Source organism: Brachionichthys hirsutus, chromosome 11, assembly GCF_040956055.1.
Source record: "Brachionichthys hirsutus isolate HB-005 chromosome 11, CSIRO-AGI_Bhir_v1, whole genome shotgun sequence".
Lineage (NCBI taxonomy): Eukaryota > Metazoa > Chordata > Actinopteri > Lophiiformes > Brachionichthyidae > Brachionichthys > Brachionichthys hirsutus.
In genome coordinates, this window is record NC_090907.1 from 2,310,841 (window position 1) to 2,328,827 (window position 17,987).

Genomic DNA, 17,987 nt, shown 5'->3' on the forward strand with positions numbered 1-17,987 from the left:
ACCTCCCCCCCCTTTTAATCCAAAAAGAGTATTTTCAATGTGACTGTGAAGACGTTCATCAAACAATGAGTCCACACAAGGAAATGGGCAGTTATTCTGTGTTTGAATGAACCATTATTAAAATATTTTACTGGAATATTTCAATACAAGTCTGAAGGATTTGTGGTCTGAAGGATTTGTGTGTATACTTAACAATTTAGCAGTTTTTGCTTACTCATTTTTAGTTCGGGAAATCACAACTAATAATCATACGTAGAAATATAATTCCATCATTAGGAAACATACAGAAATGTGTGAATAAAATTAATCTGTTCATTTTGCGCGCTCTGCAGTTTTTCTTCATCTTGAAATTATGTTTCCAGCAGTACACAGATAGACATTTATTAGCATCTGCTAATGATTAACTCTGTCAATACTGAGTTAATAGCTCTGAAAATATATACTCCATCAGTGAATTGGATTTAAAACTCATTATTTAAAAGGTAATCAAGTCTGGTTTTCATTCCGTTTCACCTTCCGTAGCGACGCATCTTTTCCTGGCCTCACCTGTAGAGCGTGACCGGAGGGTTGGCCTTTGCAGAGCATTGGAACTTCACCAGGTTGCCCTCGACAACAGGCTGAGGCTCCACCGAAAGATTGACGAGGGGTAGATCTAAAGACACAAACACACACAAATGCATCCAGTTACAAATGCGGCATCGTCCTCGAGCGGCAGAAGAATAAGAAAGAAGAGATGGCACCGCCGAATGAAGAAAAAAACAAACCATCATTTTCATTCAAATCAGATGTTTTCACGCATTGGATTTTTATTGGCTGTTCCCTGCTCACTGTACTGCAGGCTTCGTTTAAAAATCACAAAGCAGACGTCTTTATTTCTAGATTATCTTACAATACATTGAGTGGAACGGTTGCGACAACTCTTCATAACTTGCGCCGGCATTTTCCTCCCAATAATAGGCAGTTCCTCCTGAACAATACGATATCCTATTTGTTATTTCCCAGCCACCCACCTGGGGTCCGCGCGGCAAAATGCTGAAAAACACTGAAGTGTTTCACAGGTGTGTGAACGAGCATGCTATTTATTTTTACTTCCGTGCGTTCATTAGCACCGTTGCAGTGTGCTAATGATTTTAACAAATCAAAAAGGAAACTTGACTTAATAATGAGCTTCAGCAAATAGTTATTCGAGAAGAGCAAATAGTCAGCAGTGCAATTAAAACAACGAACAACCTCAGCGACACAGCGCAATTAGAACAGTTCTTAGAATAACAAGTATACAGACTATGCAAATGTATTAAACAACTTCATTTATCCTAACTGACAAAGGTGGGATTCGTTTTGAAGACGCACGTTCATTTCCATATCAAACCCGTCCCGTGTGAAACAAACAAGTTTTTACTGCGCGGGCTCAGAAAGCGAATTTCAAGTAGGTGAAGATGTTTGTCAGGGTTTCCAAAAAAAGAGGAGGGGAATATTTTTGGTGAATCCTCACATGCAGGAAAGACTGATCTCCCCCCCCCACAAAAAAAAAAGAAAAGAAAAGGAAGATGCCTGTTAATACAGTTAATATATGCTTCTTAGGAAATTAAGTCTGTCCAGCAAATTGGGCCACATGTGCACGTTTTAAATGTTAATTAGTAATGTAATGTAAACTGCTGTAGTATTTTCTAATGTACAGGTATTTAAAAAAACACCTGCTTCACTATTAACATCCAAGAGTAGCTGCTTTCTGAAAGTCTACTTCCACAAACTGAGTCACGTGACGCAATTAAGGCATGGCGGGCAATAGATTAGTCACAGGGGGGGCAGATCCGAGTCTGTGTTTCAAAGGTGCAGCGATGCTTATTGGTCTGTGTTCCATAATGCTAATGTGCTAACGAGAGACTGTGTTTTGGATGCAGATAAAAACAGTGGCGAGCAGGCAGATCCGTACAGAATTAAAGAAGCATGAAAACACGGCTGTAACGAAGCCAGACAACAGTGTGTGTAGTGAAGTCCGTGTGTGTGTGTGTGTGTGTGTGTGTGCGTGTGTGGGCATGAAGTATAGGGAAACTGCTTTTTACCCTGTGGCTGTGCAGATGCTCTGGGCTGGCTCAGCTGCCACAAAGCCCCAGAGAGGGGGAGGTTGGTTCAGGTGCCATATTTCTTCCTACTTCCACACACACACACACACACACCATATTACCCATCATCCGACTTATTTTCCGCCCAGACAGTTGCCCCCCCTCCGACACCGCCCGCCCATTCAAATCCACACGTTCCACCTGTACCATCTCTCCCCAGGCGAGTGACGAAAACAACAACGCGGCGGACTGTTGCCCGATGAGGGACCCGCTAACCCAGCCAGCCTCCAGGTAATTAGCAGAAAAGCAACTATGACTTTAAGTGAATGCACGGGAACATGTTTACGGCTGGTGTGTGTGCGTGTGCGTGTGTGTGTGTGTGTGTGAGAGTACACGAGCACACAATAAAAACAGGAAACCCATCGACACACCTCGCGCGGCGGCGGCGGTAAGTGTCCGGTAAGACTTTTTATTTTAGCACGGCAAGTGGTTTAATTGCGTGGATAAATGTGCGAGACGGCGGGGAACCTCAGCGGCGAAATGAGACGCGGGTTCGGTGGCGGTGCAAACGAAATCCAGCACAGATGCTGAGAAGTAAAGAAAGAGGCAGATGAAAGAAAAGCAAGTCTCTGTGTGAAGTAACAGACGGCGTGCATGCATGAAAGCTAATTGCAGAATTCTCCCAACCTTTCCTCTCGACGCGACTCCATAATGCACTTTTCAGTCATGCCAACACACTCTGGTCTTGCTGCGGAGAGACCTTTAAGGATGCAAATGCACAGTGCTGTCTAGCCGGTCACTAATGCGTTACACCTTTCACATAGCTGAGGTGCTATGCCTTCATGGAGGGCAGGCCAGCACGTTGTTTCCGATCTCCACCCCCCCCCGAAGAACCACAAGCAAAGCCAAGACCCAGGCCGCGAATCAGCGACTGGCTTCACCGGTGACCCCGTCGGATGCGACAGACAGCCACGTAATACGAGTCCAATTGATGTATAAATTCATGAGCGAATGCTTTTGAGGCATCGTGCAACAGCACATCAATATGCAAAGCGCGTTGATTCCTCAGACTCACCCGGAAAGTAGTCGTGAGAAGCCGAAATGAGGAGGGACGGACGGATGGACGGATGGATGGATGGATGGAGAAGGGAGGGGAGCAGGACTGATCACGGCCCCAGCGGAAACAACAGGATGAATGGGGAGGTAGTGTTATAGTTGGCCGGCAGCTTTTCATCGGTTAGTTCAAAGTGAGGACCAGATGGTGTTTTTGGAACAATCTTCCAACTTCTCTGTTTTCCTGGCGATAGTGCCAACATAAATTGTTTTTCCCCTTTTCTTAAAGCTCAGCTTCCAATCTCTCTCTCTGGGTCACCGTAGACAGCTGTTCTCCAGTAGGACCGGGCCTCAATCTCCGAGAGAGACACAGAGAGAGAAACGGCTTCCGCCGGAATACGGGAAAGATGCTCGAGAGCCGTCTTCTCGTGACTTAAAGTCTCAACAATATGGCCACGCCGTCGTATGGCTGGATGGCTGTGAGGAGAACAGACTGACGGCGAACCCAAGGTCCAACATCGTGGATTATGAGATGTTCAAAATTAGGTTTTCAATTCATTTCAATTCAATCAAAAATGATCTGCTTGATTAAGCAGTGAGAGGATGTACCGGCAACCAAAAAACAAATCCACCTCAATCGCACATCTGCGTGTTCATTATTAATTAGTCTCAACAAATGGCATTCATTTTCCTCCCACATGGCGCAGCTTGTTTGCAATGCAAACACACAGAACCTTGGCTTTGCTCGCCGCCGCCCCCACCCCCCCAGTGCATTCATTTCCAACAACGTGTTTCAAAGCGCGCGTTTCTATGTGGGGCAATTCTCTGCAGATATCCAGCTGGACTGGAAAATATTTGAGGAATATTTTAAAGCCGTGTGATCAGTGGGATTCAGTGGCATCAGTATCATATTCCACAGCAGTAGTTTCACGACAGAGGGGGGGGGGTTACTGATTAAAGTCCAAAGAGCATAATGCAAGTTAAGTCATGCTGCCAGAGAAAACAGCATCGGGGGGGGGTAGCCACCCTCTGCTATCAAATAATTACAGTCTGCTAATGGACTGGTATGGACAACTGAAGTCAGCAGTCTAGCAGGCGTCTGAATCACTTCTGTTGGCTCGAAAGCCGTCTCGTTTTGGCAACATCGCCAGCACATTCTGTATTTAGATGCTAATTTGCCCAACCCTATAGGTCAGATAACTCTCTATGAACTTGTGTGGGAATGGAAATTGCTGAGGTGGATGTAAATGACGAGAATTAAAGCGATGATAAAGGAAAATAACGTCGTGAAATGCATTGGATTTCAGGCCGGTTTAAGCTGTGAAGCAACGTGGCGGATTGTGTTGAGATTGCTCTCATTTGGGTTGCAAGCAGAGAGAAAAAGGGCAACGAGGCTTAGAGGTGAGCGGAATGCTAAATGTTGAGAAGGGAAAACGCACTGAGAAGACTTTCATTAATTGTGTTTTCATTAATATTATCTCACTAATACGGCCCCCGTTCTATAACTCTGGGAGGAAAACTAAATGAGAGTTAGGATTCTGAATATTGGGGACTTACAATCAGGGAAATAGGAATGGCAGCAGGTGTAAATGCCCAGTGGAAATGCAAAACCACCGTTGCTGTCTTTTTTTATCACCTCCCATGAAAGATTTCAAATTTGAAGTCATTTCAGGACATTGTTTCAACTTCAATGATCTGAATGTGCTCTGGTAACTTTAGACGGCCGGTAACTTGGATGGCGGTTTTTCTTGTTTTTCTTGTAAAACTGTTTTTGGCAGCACCAATGATCTATTTTTTTATTAACAATGGCATACAACTCTTTTGTCAAAAATTTAGATGCCCAGATGCGGAAAGCAACAAACACTTTCTGCACACTGGATGCTTCCGGCTGCTTTTGACAACAGGTTGCGTTTCATTGTGATGGAATCGCAGACTTCTGTTATCACGGCTCAGAGCCCATCGTTCTGTGAGAACATCTACATTTTCAGCAACAACTGTGAACCAAGCAGAAGCAGCGCACAAGAGTTCAGGAGATATGCACAGAAATCTGGCAAAGCGTGATGATATTCAACTTTAAAAAGACAAATGCAAGCTGAAGATGTTCTATATAAGGGCCGGCCTGGCACCTGGCCATGCAGCTCTCCAAGGAACATTCAACAACGGCAACAAGTACTGTTAAATGATGAGACATTGCTGGTTGCTGCTGCTGAACAGAGGGCAGGCGGAAAAGAAGAAGAGGTCAAGTGTTGCTTTTATTTTACGAATAAAGTATTATAACTAATAGCTGAAGCAGTAGCAGCACATCCTCTTCTGTTTGTTTGTGTTTTACTATATTATCATCTTTAATGAATTAGTAGCACATAAGTCAACACAACTATTGTTAAGGAATGAACACAAACAATAAAACCAATTATTTTTTTCTTCTTCACAAAGCAACACAATCGAGCTTTCAGGAAATCGTGGGCCGTACCTAGGATAATGAAAACCGAGACACCGAAGCTGCAGAGTAATAGCAGTTCTATTTGTCCTATCGGGGTGCAAGGACAAACGGGTCACATGAGGAGGTGCAAGAGTCACATTTATCAAAATGCTGTTTGGCATTTGAGGACATTGTGAGAAGACAACTGCTACAGGAAGAGACGTCTGAACTGTCTAGACAGAATGATTTAATTCGCCGTGGCCTTCAGACTATTTCGGGACTCATCTCTGTCGGTTGCACATCTTGGAGGTTCCAGTATGTGATTAAGAAAACAGCTTTTGCGTGTCGTCCGCTCCCGTCTGCAAACAGCAGCGTCCCAATCAGCACCCTTACGGGCTGTCCTGCACACGCCGTCCTCTGTGGAGGAGCAATCACAAAGACCAGACCTATCTGGCGTCTGGGCTTCAGAGAAACGAAGGTCAAGCTGCGTCTTCCTCTGCCAGGGCCCCATCGTTTATTCCTCCTGCACCTGCTTTGACTGTTACTCTGCCGTCGCCCGCTTAATAAACTGTGATTTCCACTAATCGTTAATTGGGCTTATTATTTATTCAGAGCAGCAGATATAAACCTGCATGTGAACAAAGTTCACAAGATGCTTTTAAAAAAAAAAACGCAACTGAATTTTGAATACATAATCGCATCTCTCTCCAGTAGACCTGCGTTTAGTGTTTACTGCATATGCATGCAAGGACGCCTGTGTACTTCAGTGTTTTTCTCAAAGCCCGGGATAAAGTGTACACTTGCTTTTTCTTTTAAATACAAGCTGTGCTTCAGATGCTGTTGTTGAGCCAAGAATCTTGTAATCGAATTAGGCAGCACTGAAATTAAGCAAATTGATACCCAACGTGGATGAATCAAAGTTCAATTACGGCTTTTTTCATCTCAGGAGCGGCTTAATTTGGATGTGGATCTTACCGTTAACTCTTAAGGCTCTACTGAAAGGCGGCGAGCACTCTACCTGTCAAGTCAGAGCGGCTGTGTTGGAGGGGGATAGGCTAAGCTTTATGGAAGACAATTTTAATCTGTGGGGGGGGTTGGGCCTCCCCTGTCGCTCAGTTTGATCTGTGAAAAATCTTGTCACAATCACGATCCTTAATTGCGCAGAGGGCACATTCTGGAATGCTAATTAGATAGCCGCTGCAGCCATTTTTCCAGGTTGAGTCACTCTCGTAGAAGCGAGGAACGGCGGGCATTCATCAGAGATGCATCATTCTAGGTGACAAATCAGTTTACATGTGGGCAGACTTCCTTCTCTGACGGCATGACGTGGACAAACTGCAAAGGTTGCGAACGCTAACGACTGTTAATCATCTTCACTCCTGCGCGTGAGCCGGCCTGATCGCGCCGTGCCCACTCTTGCCACGCTCGCCTCTTACAGCGTGCGTGAAAGAATGAAGCAGTCAGTCATACTGGCCCTCTAAATTGCATTTTCTGCTTTATTAGTCATACTTAATGGTGTTGAAGGGGCTGTGAGTGATGTGAAATCCCTTTGTTCAAAGCCCTTCTCTTACTGTGAATGGTTCTCGATCAAAGGAAAGAAAGACAGAAAAAGCAGCCTTGACAATCGAGGCTGAATGTGTTTTACACGCTGGGCTTACTTTACATTTCTGACTTATGCATGCACTCATCAGAAAGATTGATGGCACGAAGAGGAAAATGAAAGAGGAGGGGGCAGCGTGTGTTGTGCCACAGCTGGCAGGTAGTTGGACCAAAAAAAAAAAAGACAGTCCCATTCATTTTAAGAGACATAAAAAGGAAAAAGCAGTGCATCATCTATCTCTCTACCCACCTACTGTACATGGAATAAAAATTAAATGAAAATCAATTCTAAATATCCATCAGAGCCTAAAATGTATCCTGGATGTTTAGCGGTAGCCCTCTCGCTTCCACGCCTCTACATAAATGAGGACCGTAAGTCACATTCAGGCTGTTTCTGCAAATCTGTAATGAGGAAGAAAAACAGAAAGACTACAACGGAAGAAGAGGAGAGAATCCCTGTCCCTTACGTTGAATGTCGATGGTGACGCTGGTTTCCTTGCCGTTGGGGACTGCTTTGTTGGAGGCCTTGCAGATGATCTGCTGTCCCGTCTCGATGTTGGAGGGCGACAGGTAGAGCGTGCTCACCGTGGTTTCTCTCCTGCCGTCCCGGAGCAAAGTCTGCAAGGAGTCAAGCAGTTTGATTAACGTGAGAATAGCAGCGCAGGCGGCGGCGTAGATATTTTAGACCGCTGAATCCATACCGAGCCTGGGTGCTTCGTCTGACGGATCCATGCCCAAACCTTGGAATTTTCCGTGTGTCACGATCAATATCATGACCCTGCTCTTAAACTTTATTGGATTTGATCTCCAATAGCCCAAATTCAAGGATTTTAAACTAAAGCTATTTATGAAGACACACATCTCCCCCCAGGAGGGACCAGGAGGCAGATATCAAAAATCCTCAGGCCTGTAGTTTTTACTGTGAGTTTGATTGATATGAAAAAAATGAAAGTATGTTTTTGGGGCCTCTTTTGTGCATCTGGAGAGCTGCGCTCTATTGCACGGCTTGTCATACTCCACAAAGGAAATCAATCTTTTCATCGTTCATCCTCTGAGCCCTACATTGCGGAAGCCATCTGGAATCGGTTGGTAGCGCTCGGTATGTCTTGCTCTACCTAAAGCGCTAAGGGGGAGGGGGGGCTCTGGGAGTCTAAGTTAACCAAAGCGGGGCAGAACAAAGTCACTGACTAGAACAAATTGCATGGGAAACAAGGCTCAGTGTGGTCAACCACAAAGTCGCGATGCATTTCCATGCAATGCGTTTGAAGGAAGCTCCTTCTTTGTGCTTTTGAAGATCAATAAGACGCCGCTGAAGTGAAGAACATCAAAAATACTTTCAACCTTTGTCGCTATTGATCAGCTTTGTCTTCTTTAGACTTAGATCAAACTTTAGTGTCTATATGGCACATTCACTTGCAAATCAATGCGCACAAAAGCACGTTAAGGCATCGACAGAAACTTAGCCAGGTGCTTAAGCTGCATCAGTAACTCTATCAAGTGTCATTTATGTTTTCACCACCACAATCAGCACCGATTCCTCAGCAGGTGAGTCAAAGTAAAGCTTATTGTAAATGTGCAAACCAGCAGTAATTATCTCCCCCATTATCGGCTTTAATGCAAATCCTTTACATAAAAAAAACTCAGCCAAGCAACTGCTCTCCATTTATTCAAGCGCACCATATTCCAAATGATATCCCGTCAAATCAGTCATAATCTAAACATCAAGCTTTATCATTCTCCTGTTAGCCCGAGGAGATGTGTCGTATTGTACAGGTGGGCCTTGCTTAACGACGGAGTCACGTTCCCAAGACCCCGTCGCCGAACGATTTCATCGTTAAATGACCCCCCCCCCCCCATTTGATTGACAACTTGGCCAACATTTTGTGCGGTCAAAAATTATATGCCGCCTCTCCCACCATAGAGAAGCTGGGATAGGCTCCAGCAACACCCGTGACCAGGAAGGTGTGTAAAGCGGACATGAAAATGAATCGACAAATTAAAAATAGTTTATATTTGCATACGTATATAGGCCATTTATTCTGTCCATATGTGCGTACTCACTCATAACATTCTGCTAATCATAACTGTGATTTCTTGTCAGCAAATACAAACGTTTATATTTTGGAAATCAGAGTCGTCGTTAAACGAGCGCGTCGGTAAGCGAGGACCACCTGGCGTGCTTCTCTCCATTTCCCGGAGAGCGTGTGATGAAATTCATCGTTGTGCATGTTCGCTCTGGAGCAAGAACACATCAGCTGTCAGAGCCGGCCGATGTCGGAGTAATATGCGTTGTGACATGATCAGGATCGTTTCCCCTCATAGCGCCGGACCTGTCTGAAGTCATTAATCTGAGGGAGGGTGGGTTAGATGCCATCTGCTTTGAATTCAACGTCATGCCATGTAACAAAGTGATAGATTTTCATATCGGCGCCTGGAGCCTTTGTGGAAAATACTTTTAACCACGCTAAGAGAGGAATGTCGAAAGTAACCAGATAAAGACGGAACGGACCGCTTCCCCCCAAACATGCATTAAAAGCTCCATCAGTTGATTTCCAAACACTCGCGGGTAAAGGAGACAAAGATACACAGCAATGTGCCAGTCCATTGCTTATCAAGTTGATTAATGGCTGAACAAACAGTAGCAGGAACTGCACATCGGAGGCCTGCTCTTTTTGCCAACTTGTTAAATTGAGGTCTAATATTTGCTGGCTTTTTGTCTTCATTTGGGACGTGCTTGTTTGTAACTTCCTCCACCAGCCGCAGTTGTTCTGGATTATTTTGTGGCTTTACACTTTTTGGCAGCGAGGTTTATAATTCGGTTGTGTTCCTTTTCTCCAGAACTGCACGGTGGCTAAATGAAACTCTTAACCTGCAAAAGTGCATAGTAGCAGATATAAAAAGCTACATTTCCACAGCACATCTTTGGTTTTAAATGCTAAAATGCGGGTTTAATTATACTCTACAAATAACTGGCACGTTTCATTACATCAGTCTTGGACGTACGGAACATTCTGACAAAACATTCTCCTCCACCGCTGGGAAAAGTGCACCTTACTCATTAAGGAAAAACAAAAAGTCCCCATTTATCGGCCACTCAAATTTTATCTGGTTACTTTCTTTGTAAACATTTTACTACGCAATTCATCACGGAATGTGAGGCTGACAATTCAATAAAGTGGTTTAATTATACAAAACGTAGATGATGGATGGGAGAGGGAAAATAAAACCGGGGAGCAGAAAAGGCAGCGGCTTTGAACACTTGCACAAGAAAAATGGGGAAAACTTAGGGAGGATAATTATTTTTTTTCTGTTGAACATGACATCAATCAAGTGAAGCACTTTCATCTTCGGTAATATTACCTGATGTTAAATAGCAACGCAATTTCGCATGCAAAGGCAAAACGCTATTCAGCTCATGCTATCGAGAACATTTCATAAAAATGTTATTACTTCTTTTTACTTTTATACTTCCAACGTTGAGAAAACTCCCTGCTCCCCTCCCGGCTTGCCACTAGAGCATTAAAAAAAAAAAAAAAAAAAATCTATAGGCCGCTGATGAGGGGAATGCATCATGTATTTGGAATGATTTGTTGCACCATTCCGGTGCAAAATTGTCACAGAACAAGTTTGCACAGCCCAAAACCACAACTTGGACCTGGAGGCAGCAAATTGCTAACAGTCCTTTGCTGTTTACCAGTAAGCGGCTCCACTGGAGCAGATGGGAGATGAGTGTTGGAGGGAAGAGAGAACATTATTCATTAAATTCCACTGCCCACATTTTCACAGCTCCACTTGATATTTGAACCAGTCACCTCGCCGTCATCAGCTTCTGCCACTTAATTATTTTTTGGTGTCCATAATATGTTCCAGTTCTGCTTGTTGACCCCTTCCCCTAATGAACGATGGGCGAATAAACGTCACACTGTAAAACCGACGGTGATGGCTTTAATCGGAAACTCTCTCTCTCTTTATCCCTTGGTCTAGTGGATAGTTTTCAAAGAGGTTGTAGAGACGACATCTTAAGGCCTGAGTGGGAAATTATCTTTGGGTCACAACTATCATTAGATGTGACACCATCAAGAAAGCCATTTCCGCGAGCCCTCCACCACATCTGCTCACATTAGTCTCCTTCGTCCTCATGGTATGATAAGACCATCAGAGCAGATGATTTCGCTCACAGAATGTCCCCCTACTGCTCTTCAGACTCCAAAAATACTCATCTTCCTTTAATCAAACCCATTGCTTTTTAATGGTAGGCAATAGAGGGACGAGGGGCAAGGGACATGCTCCAGCTCAGTGCAGGCGTGTGAGCATCCATCAGTTATCAGCACAGAACGTCCTCATATCTGCCTTCGCTCAGAGAGGAAGTCAAGGCAGGAAGCGTGCTCTCCGCCCACCATTAGCAAGCGGCACCTCCAGCAATCACTTTATTCAAATCGGCCCGGTGCCGTACCCAAGTCCAATCAATGGCATTTATCTGCTCTTAGAGAGAAGAAAAAAAGAAGCCGATAATGGGATGAGGCAGTGCACGGAGTGAGAGGATGCACGCTGATGCTGGTGGGGCATTACTGCTCTGAAGTGCCTGGCGTCTTTACGTCTCCGCTTTCGATGAAAAGAGAAAATTACAGTGTTGACGACTTGATGTTCCTTAAGGATGGAGCTCACGAGTCTCTGGAGTCAGATGAGCCGGACTCACACAGGTGTAAACAAGGCCTGTCGTCTATGTGGGAACTTCTTTATCCATACTTTTCTGTGAGAAAGGTTGAGTTGGATTCCAGCAGTGGATGTGAAAGTTCCGGAGATGAAGAAAGGAAAAAAAGCTGAAGTAAATCAAAACGCCAGCGAGAAACAAGCCCCTGACAGCTCCATGATCCCGCCACCCGCTTGTCTGTGTTGATTTGTACCCTGGCAAAAAAAAAAAGGTCAGCCATCCTTTTCTTTTTCTTTTACACAAAGCGGATTTTGAAAGACATTTAATTTCAAAAAGCCGTCTGGATGCTTAGAAAGCCGCCCACCGATGACTCACCCCGAGATGTCTCATGGATGTTCAGCACTTCTGCGGTAGTTATTTTCAGCACAGCAAGACATGAACAAATAGAAAAGTCACAGGCTTTTTACCCGCCCATATACTTTCAGAACTAGAATGGTATTCAGTCGAGTGTATAACTCCACCAAAGTCTGGCCTAACACATCGTAGCCGATGCTTTCTCGGTTCTAAGATTGGTCCCAAGTCATTGGGCTCCTGCTCAGAGCATGCCCATCCTGTAGCATAGACTTGGCTAATCTCCTGCTAACAAATAAACCGAAAAAACAAGCAGACAAAGGCGGAAAAAAATAACCTCTGTCATTGAACCCGGGCCCTTTTGAGAGCCAGTGTTTCAATTCCTTGGAATTGTTTCACATTTTTTGTGAAGGATTCCTTTATCGATTCCAGTGGACACGGATGACATCCCTCAAATGCAGCCAGCAGGAAACATGGCGCCTCGGCGGCACAGTCGCTCCGAGGTTTGGCTTTCTTTTACAAACATTGATGACATGCATGCTTCTCGTGTATTATACATTTAGATGATGTCGACGAAAGACAGAGTCTGATTGGCTCAGACGCTGGGAGTACTCGCTCCGATCCACCGCTAACTTCAGTCACACACAAGTTCAGAAAGATCACGTATCCTTCCTGAAAAAGCAGATATGCTCATTTTTTGTGTGCAAAAGAATTGTTAATTCTTCATAGATGATCTTTGCATATTGCACAATTCCATTGTATCAGTCACTTGCTGATGTCGCTTTATTTTTGAGTGCTCAGCTCATATATTCTTTTAAAAAGGAGATCATTTTAATTTCTAGACATTCTTCTGTAATTGCCACATAATAATTTGTTGCTAGTTTCTATACAGAAGAACATTTATTTCATTATTATTTTCAACAAAACTTCAACTGTTGAAAATTCTGAAACAAGATTGAAAACCAAGTCGACCTGTTCGAAACCGAACGGACGGACGGTTTGCATAGCTAGATTGACACACACTTCTAAGCTTACCTTGGAGTACATGGCCCCATTAAGGACCTCTCCATTGCGGATCCAGATGATTGATGCTGCTGGCTTGGCGTTGTCAGCATGACAGGTCAGATTGAGGTGGTCACCGGCCCGCAGGCTCACAACCGGCCCGCCGCTGATGACTGGGTTCTCCGGGGGAACTATTGATACAGACAGAAAAAAAGGGGGCATTAAGCACACCTCAACCATTAGAAAACAAATGTAATTTATATCCAAACTATTAGTAAAGTATAATGAGACACGGGAAACATAATTCAATATGCACTATATCTGTTGATTGCAGAATAATGACATTTGATGACTTTCCCCATTTCTGCAGTTATTAATTTGAGGCATTGTTCCACAACTACAGGCATCTGCAAGCCAACAAGGGACAAGCTGCTGTTTTATTGTACCATATATTTAGCTTCCCTTTAGAACATGCACGCCGTCGCTTATGCATTCAGAGTTCACACCGAGTCATACAGCAGACGTATCCTTTCAACAAAACCAGCAATGGATGGTGCATTTTGAGACATGAAAAGCTTTTAAGCTTTTACACAGGTCGCAGCTTGACTCCCAATAACAATCATCAGTCAAAGCAGATCTGGTTTCCTGACTTGACACATGAAATTGACTTCATTATATGCATAACCCCCCCCTGTCAGACACACATTTGTTCAACATATTTCTCTGTCTCGGCTTCGACTTGTACCACAAATAGAGCTGTATGTGTTTGCGGACGGTCCTGTGCCGAGTCCTCCTCCTGTTTTAAGCCCTGATGTGCTTTTTTTTTTCTATAACTGAAACTGTAGTAAATTATTGATTGACCTGAGTGCTCATTACAATGCAAGATCTGGGGCAAGATAAAAATCAAAGGCTGGCGGGCAGCTGCCTTGTTCCACTGCAAAAGCATCATGATTGGAGGGAAGGTTGTTACGGGCTAGATTTATGCTGTCAAGCAGAGCAGAGATGACACGAGAGGAAATGTAATTTGGGATACAGCTTTGTACATTTAATGACAATAAGTGTAAAAGGGCTCTTTTGAGAGACACATAAATTAGAGCGCGCTGTCAGAAAAGATTGCATCCAGTATTTTATGTTGGTCGTAATTCAGTGACATTATGTATATCATTATTGCTTTATTCAACTCACTTTTCTTTGGAAATGTGTTTAACATTATCAAACAAAACATGTAGTTTGTCTCTGACTAAGATGAAGTCATTATCCCGAAGATCGCTGCTTACAAGACTATTCCTGCTCTTCTTTTGCAGCAATAGACGTCCTAATGTTGATGTTTTTATTGTCAGAATTCCACTGTCCCCTTCAAGGGTGGGGTATTAAGTTCTGCTCACATGACACGATGCAGAACATAATTCAGTTTCTAAAGTCCACCACAGTTTGACCACTTACTGTTCGCTCTGCTACCGTTGCATCAGACCTATATCGAGTTACTCCTAATGTAAACTGAACCTTTCCCGCTGGTGCTGCCTCACATTAAAAGCATCGACCTGGTCGGCTTTAATTGTAAATCAGTCGCAGCGAATGCATTGGCATGCCGCTCATCGGATATTTCAATCAGATATGCATCTCGAAGATGAGGTGCGGACACGACTTTCTCACCAAGTCGCTGCTGAACGGAGCATTTGTTGCTGTTTAACCAAGACGAGCAGCTCATCAAGACGACACTCGACCGCTTTGTCACAGAAGAGCTCCTCTTAGTCAAGTGGGTGTTGATTAGTCCTTGGGGGTGGCGCATCAGCTCTCACGTCTTTTCATTACAAAAAGGTCATTGACTAATAAGCAGAAAATATTTCTCCAGATTGTCTGACAACATAACCCTTCAGTACCACACATTGAGAACGAGTATAAGGACTGAATCAGAGCAGAATCATCAGGACTCTGACGATACCAGGCCAATGTGCCTGCCTGAATATCAGTAACTGTGCTATTAGAAAAGCGACCCCCCACTCACTAGATCCCATTGTGGCGCTCGAGTTTGAAAAGCGACATCAATTCAGACCGGCTTCCCTTTCATCTGGCCTTCATTAACACGTGGAGGGTTGAGAGACGTGGAGGAATCTCGGGTCAGCACCGGCAGACCGGAGAACGGCCCGCGCTGATCCAAGCAACTAAGAAAGAGTCTTTGTGAGGACTCCGTCAGCTTGGAGTTCATTATCTGCAATCGGTAACGAGGTCAGCCAGATCACATCGGTGCATTCTTATGCTGTGAAAGGAGTTTCTGGAGGGTATGCAAATGAGACAGAGAGCAAGTGGATGAAGGACAGGGGGGGGTGTCATAAAGAGACATCGGACAGCGTGTGAATGATCATCCTAGTCGAGCGATTTTCCCATTATTGCCTACGAGTGCTCAAAAACGTCAAAGAGGGCATTTATGCTCTCATGCTGAGAAGATATATTTCTCTTGTCCTTATTAATATGCATTGGCTTCTACAGATAGGTGGTGCAGGGTCAAAGGGTGACACAACTTGCATACGGTTTGTTGCCATGTGGCCCCCCCGCCCTTGACCTTTAACGGTCCCTGTTGTCTTCCGATATCCGGCTTTATGTTTTCCCACCAAGGGGTGTCAGAGGCTGTGCAATGGATTTCATGATTTTCTGCACAGTGGAGCTTACATGAGGGGGGGGTCACCGGCAGACACGTTGAGCACCGCTACGCTTTCAGGTCATGTTCCCCCCAGAGGGTTGCCTGCCAGCAAGGCACTGAAGGTGAATAGTGGACAGGCAAGAAGAAGAAGAAGGCACACGGCTGGATGCCTCCACCCTGCTTCCATGCCTTTGCATCCTTCTGCTCCCCGTTGTGCTTGAGGTCTCAGTTTATGCATCGGAAATGGAGGTGGGTGGAGGCTGTATTTGTGACGGGCTCGGCTGTGCAACTAGCGCATGTGCAGGACTCACAGCTTGCTCGCCTTTGTCATCCTTTTTCTAAATCACCACCTGTAAAAGCATCACAAAGGCTCTCACAGAGGCAAAAGGCAGCAAGATTCGATTACACGACGGTTCTGTAAGAGGAGCCTTCTGTTCTCTCTTTTCTTGGTTATAAAAAAAACAGCAATATTTGACCAATAACCCAATAGAAATGTAAACATTAGCTTAAATTGACATTTTGCTCATCGTCTGTAACTGAGATCGGCCACTGATCCTGCTTTATGACTGCCAGGTCTGACAGTTAGACAGAGGCCAAGCCTTGAACCTGAATCAGCCATCATCATTACTAGGCTGTTTGCAAACTTGGCAGTTCCTAATGGTTCTAAATTAGCTCTTTACTGCAGCCGTTCAATGGACTTGGCATGAGAAGTGCGGTCAGAGGTACAGATTGATTGCTCCTCTTTAATTACAGGGCTGACTCACTGCAAACTCTGCTCCACTCACGACTTCTCTTTGGGGTTAATAATCTATCCCTTTAACACTTTCACAAGTTTGTCTTCTCGTCTCACGACAGCGATGGCCGGCATGAGCGCAAAAGAGATATAGCACAAAGGGGTTTCAGTTTTCATTTTGTCTCTGCTAATTAAATATTAGCCGTACATCGGCTAATGGTAGCTACAGCATAACGGCTGCCAAATACAACTGCAGCACATAAAATAGTGACTACCAGCGAGTGTACCTTTTAAGTCACGTGGTTTCCAGTCTGACATAAGAATAAGAATCCCCAAATCTACCAATGCTGGACGAACCTGATGCCCCAACCTTTACAGCTCAATCCCAAACACAATGATGTCAGAGCGCCTATAGGCTTAGATGAGATCATTTCCTTTTACTGTATAATCAAAGACATCCATAAATGAAAGCCGGGCATATTGATGTGTAATTAACTCAGTCGGGATGCAGTAAGTCCGTCACCTCCAAGAGGAGCCTAAATAAAACCTGGGGTGGGCCGTAAAGCTGCCGCTTGCGCCCAGCTATGGATTAACTTTCCAATCACAAAACATAAAGCTCCCTAAACACAAAGCGTAAAAACTGGAATTTATGTGTAAGGAAGCCGATGTCATTTGGTGTCACTTTAGTTTGGTAGCAGCTGCTGTTGCTGATGTCATACCTGCTGGATTCCCCAGGACAGTTCAGTATCTCAAAAAAGCAGCCAATGAAATCTTGCAAAAATCCCAACTTTCCAGGAGCTTGACTAAAGAGCGGAGAAAAAAAAAAAGCTATTTGGAGGTCAATGAATGGAAAAGCTCCTCAGAGGAGGCTGGATGGCGCAGCGGGAGCAAGGGCTGGCAGGGTGTAGCTGTAGCCGCTGTAGCATTGTGCTGCAGCAGACGTGTCGTGAACAATAATGAGCTTTCTGACTCGCCTGTCTATTTCAGAGGAATGCTTTCACAGGCCACATGCCACCCTATTGTGACAGCTTGCAGAATCTGTGATAGATAGCTCAGCGGAAAAAAAAAGAGAAGACATTAAAGACGGGAGAGGAAGAACCAACGCAGGTGGATCCAAGAGACGTCCTCGGCTTTTTGGCCTAAATCACCGGGCCCTCTTCAGATGCTGTCATTGTACATCTGTTGACGAGCCAGAGGATCCTCAGCCATGTGTGCGCACATAAGCACACAAACACAAGACGAGAGAATGAGTGAATGCATTAAAACAAAAAAAAAGTGATAGGAATACACGTTGGCATTTCACTCTCACAAGTAGGATGACAGATGGCAGTCACAAACAACATGACAGGCTGTACAAAATGGTGAAGTGAAATAAACTAGGGCGGCAAATGTGTGATGGAAGGAGGAAGCGGTGCGGAGAAACGCAGGAAATACGGATATAATCAAGAGAAGATTCAAAGGCTGAGGAATACACAGAC

General features: G+C 44.5%; 1 protein-coding gene across 1 annotated transcript in view; it reads right to left on the reverse strand.

The window, feature by feature from the left end:
• The window catches only part of kirrel3b (kirre like nephrin family adhesion molecule 3b), a 45,586-nt gene that overhangs the window by 17,484 nt on the left and 10,115 nt on the right, over positions 1 to 17,987 (reverse strand). Inside the window, exons 3-5 of the mRNA XM_068745292.1 lie at positions 13,172 to 13,329; positions 7,602 to 7,752; positions 547 to 652 (exon numbers count right to left, since the gene is read on the reverse strand). Coding sequence (XP_068601393.1) covers positions 547 to 652; positions 7,602 to 7,752; positions 13,172 to 13,329 — 415 coding nt within the window. The remainder of the gene's footprint in view (positions 1 to 546; positions 653 to 7,601; positions 7,753 to 13,171; positions 13,330 to 17,987) is intronic.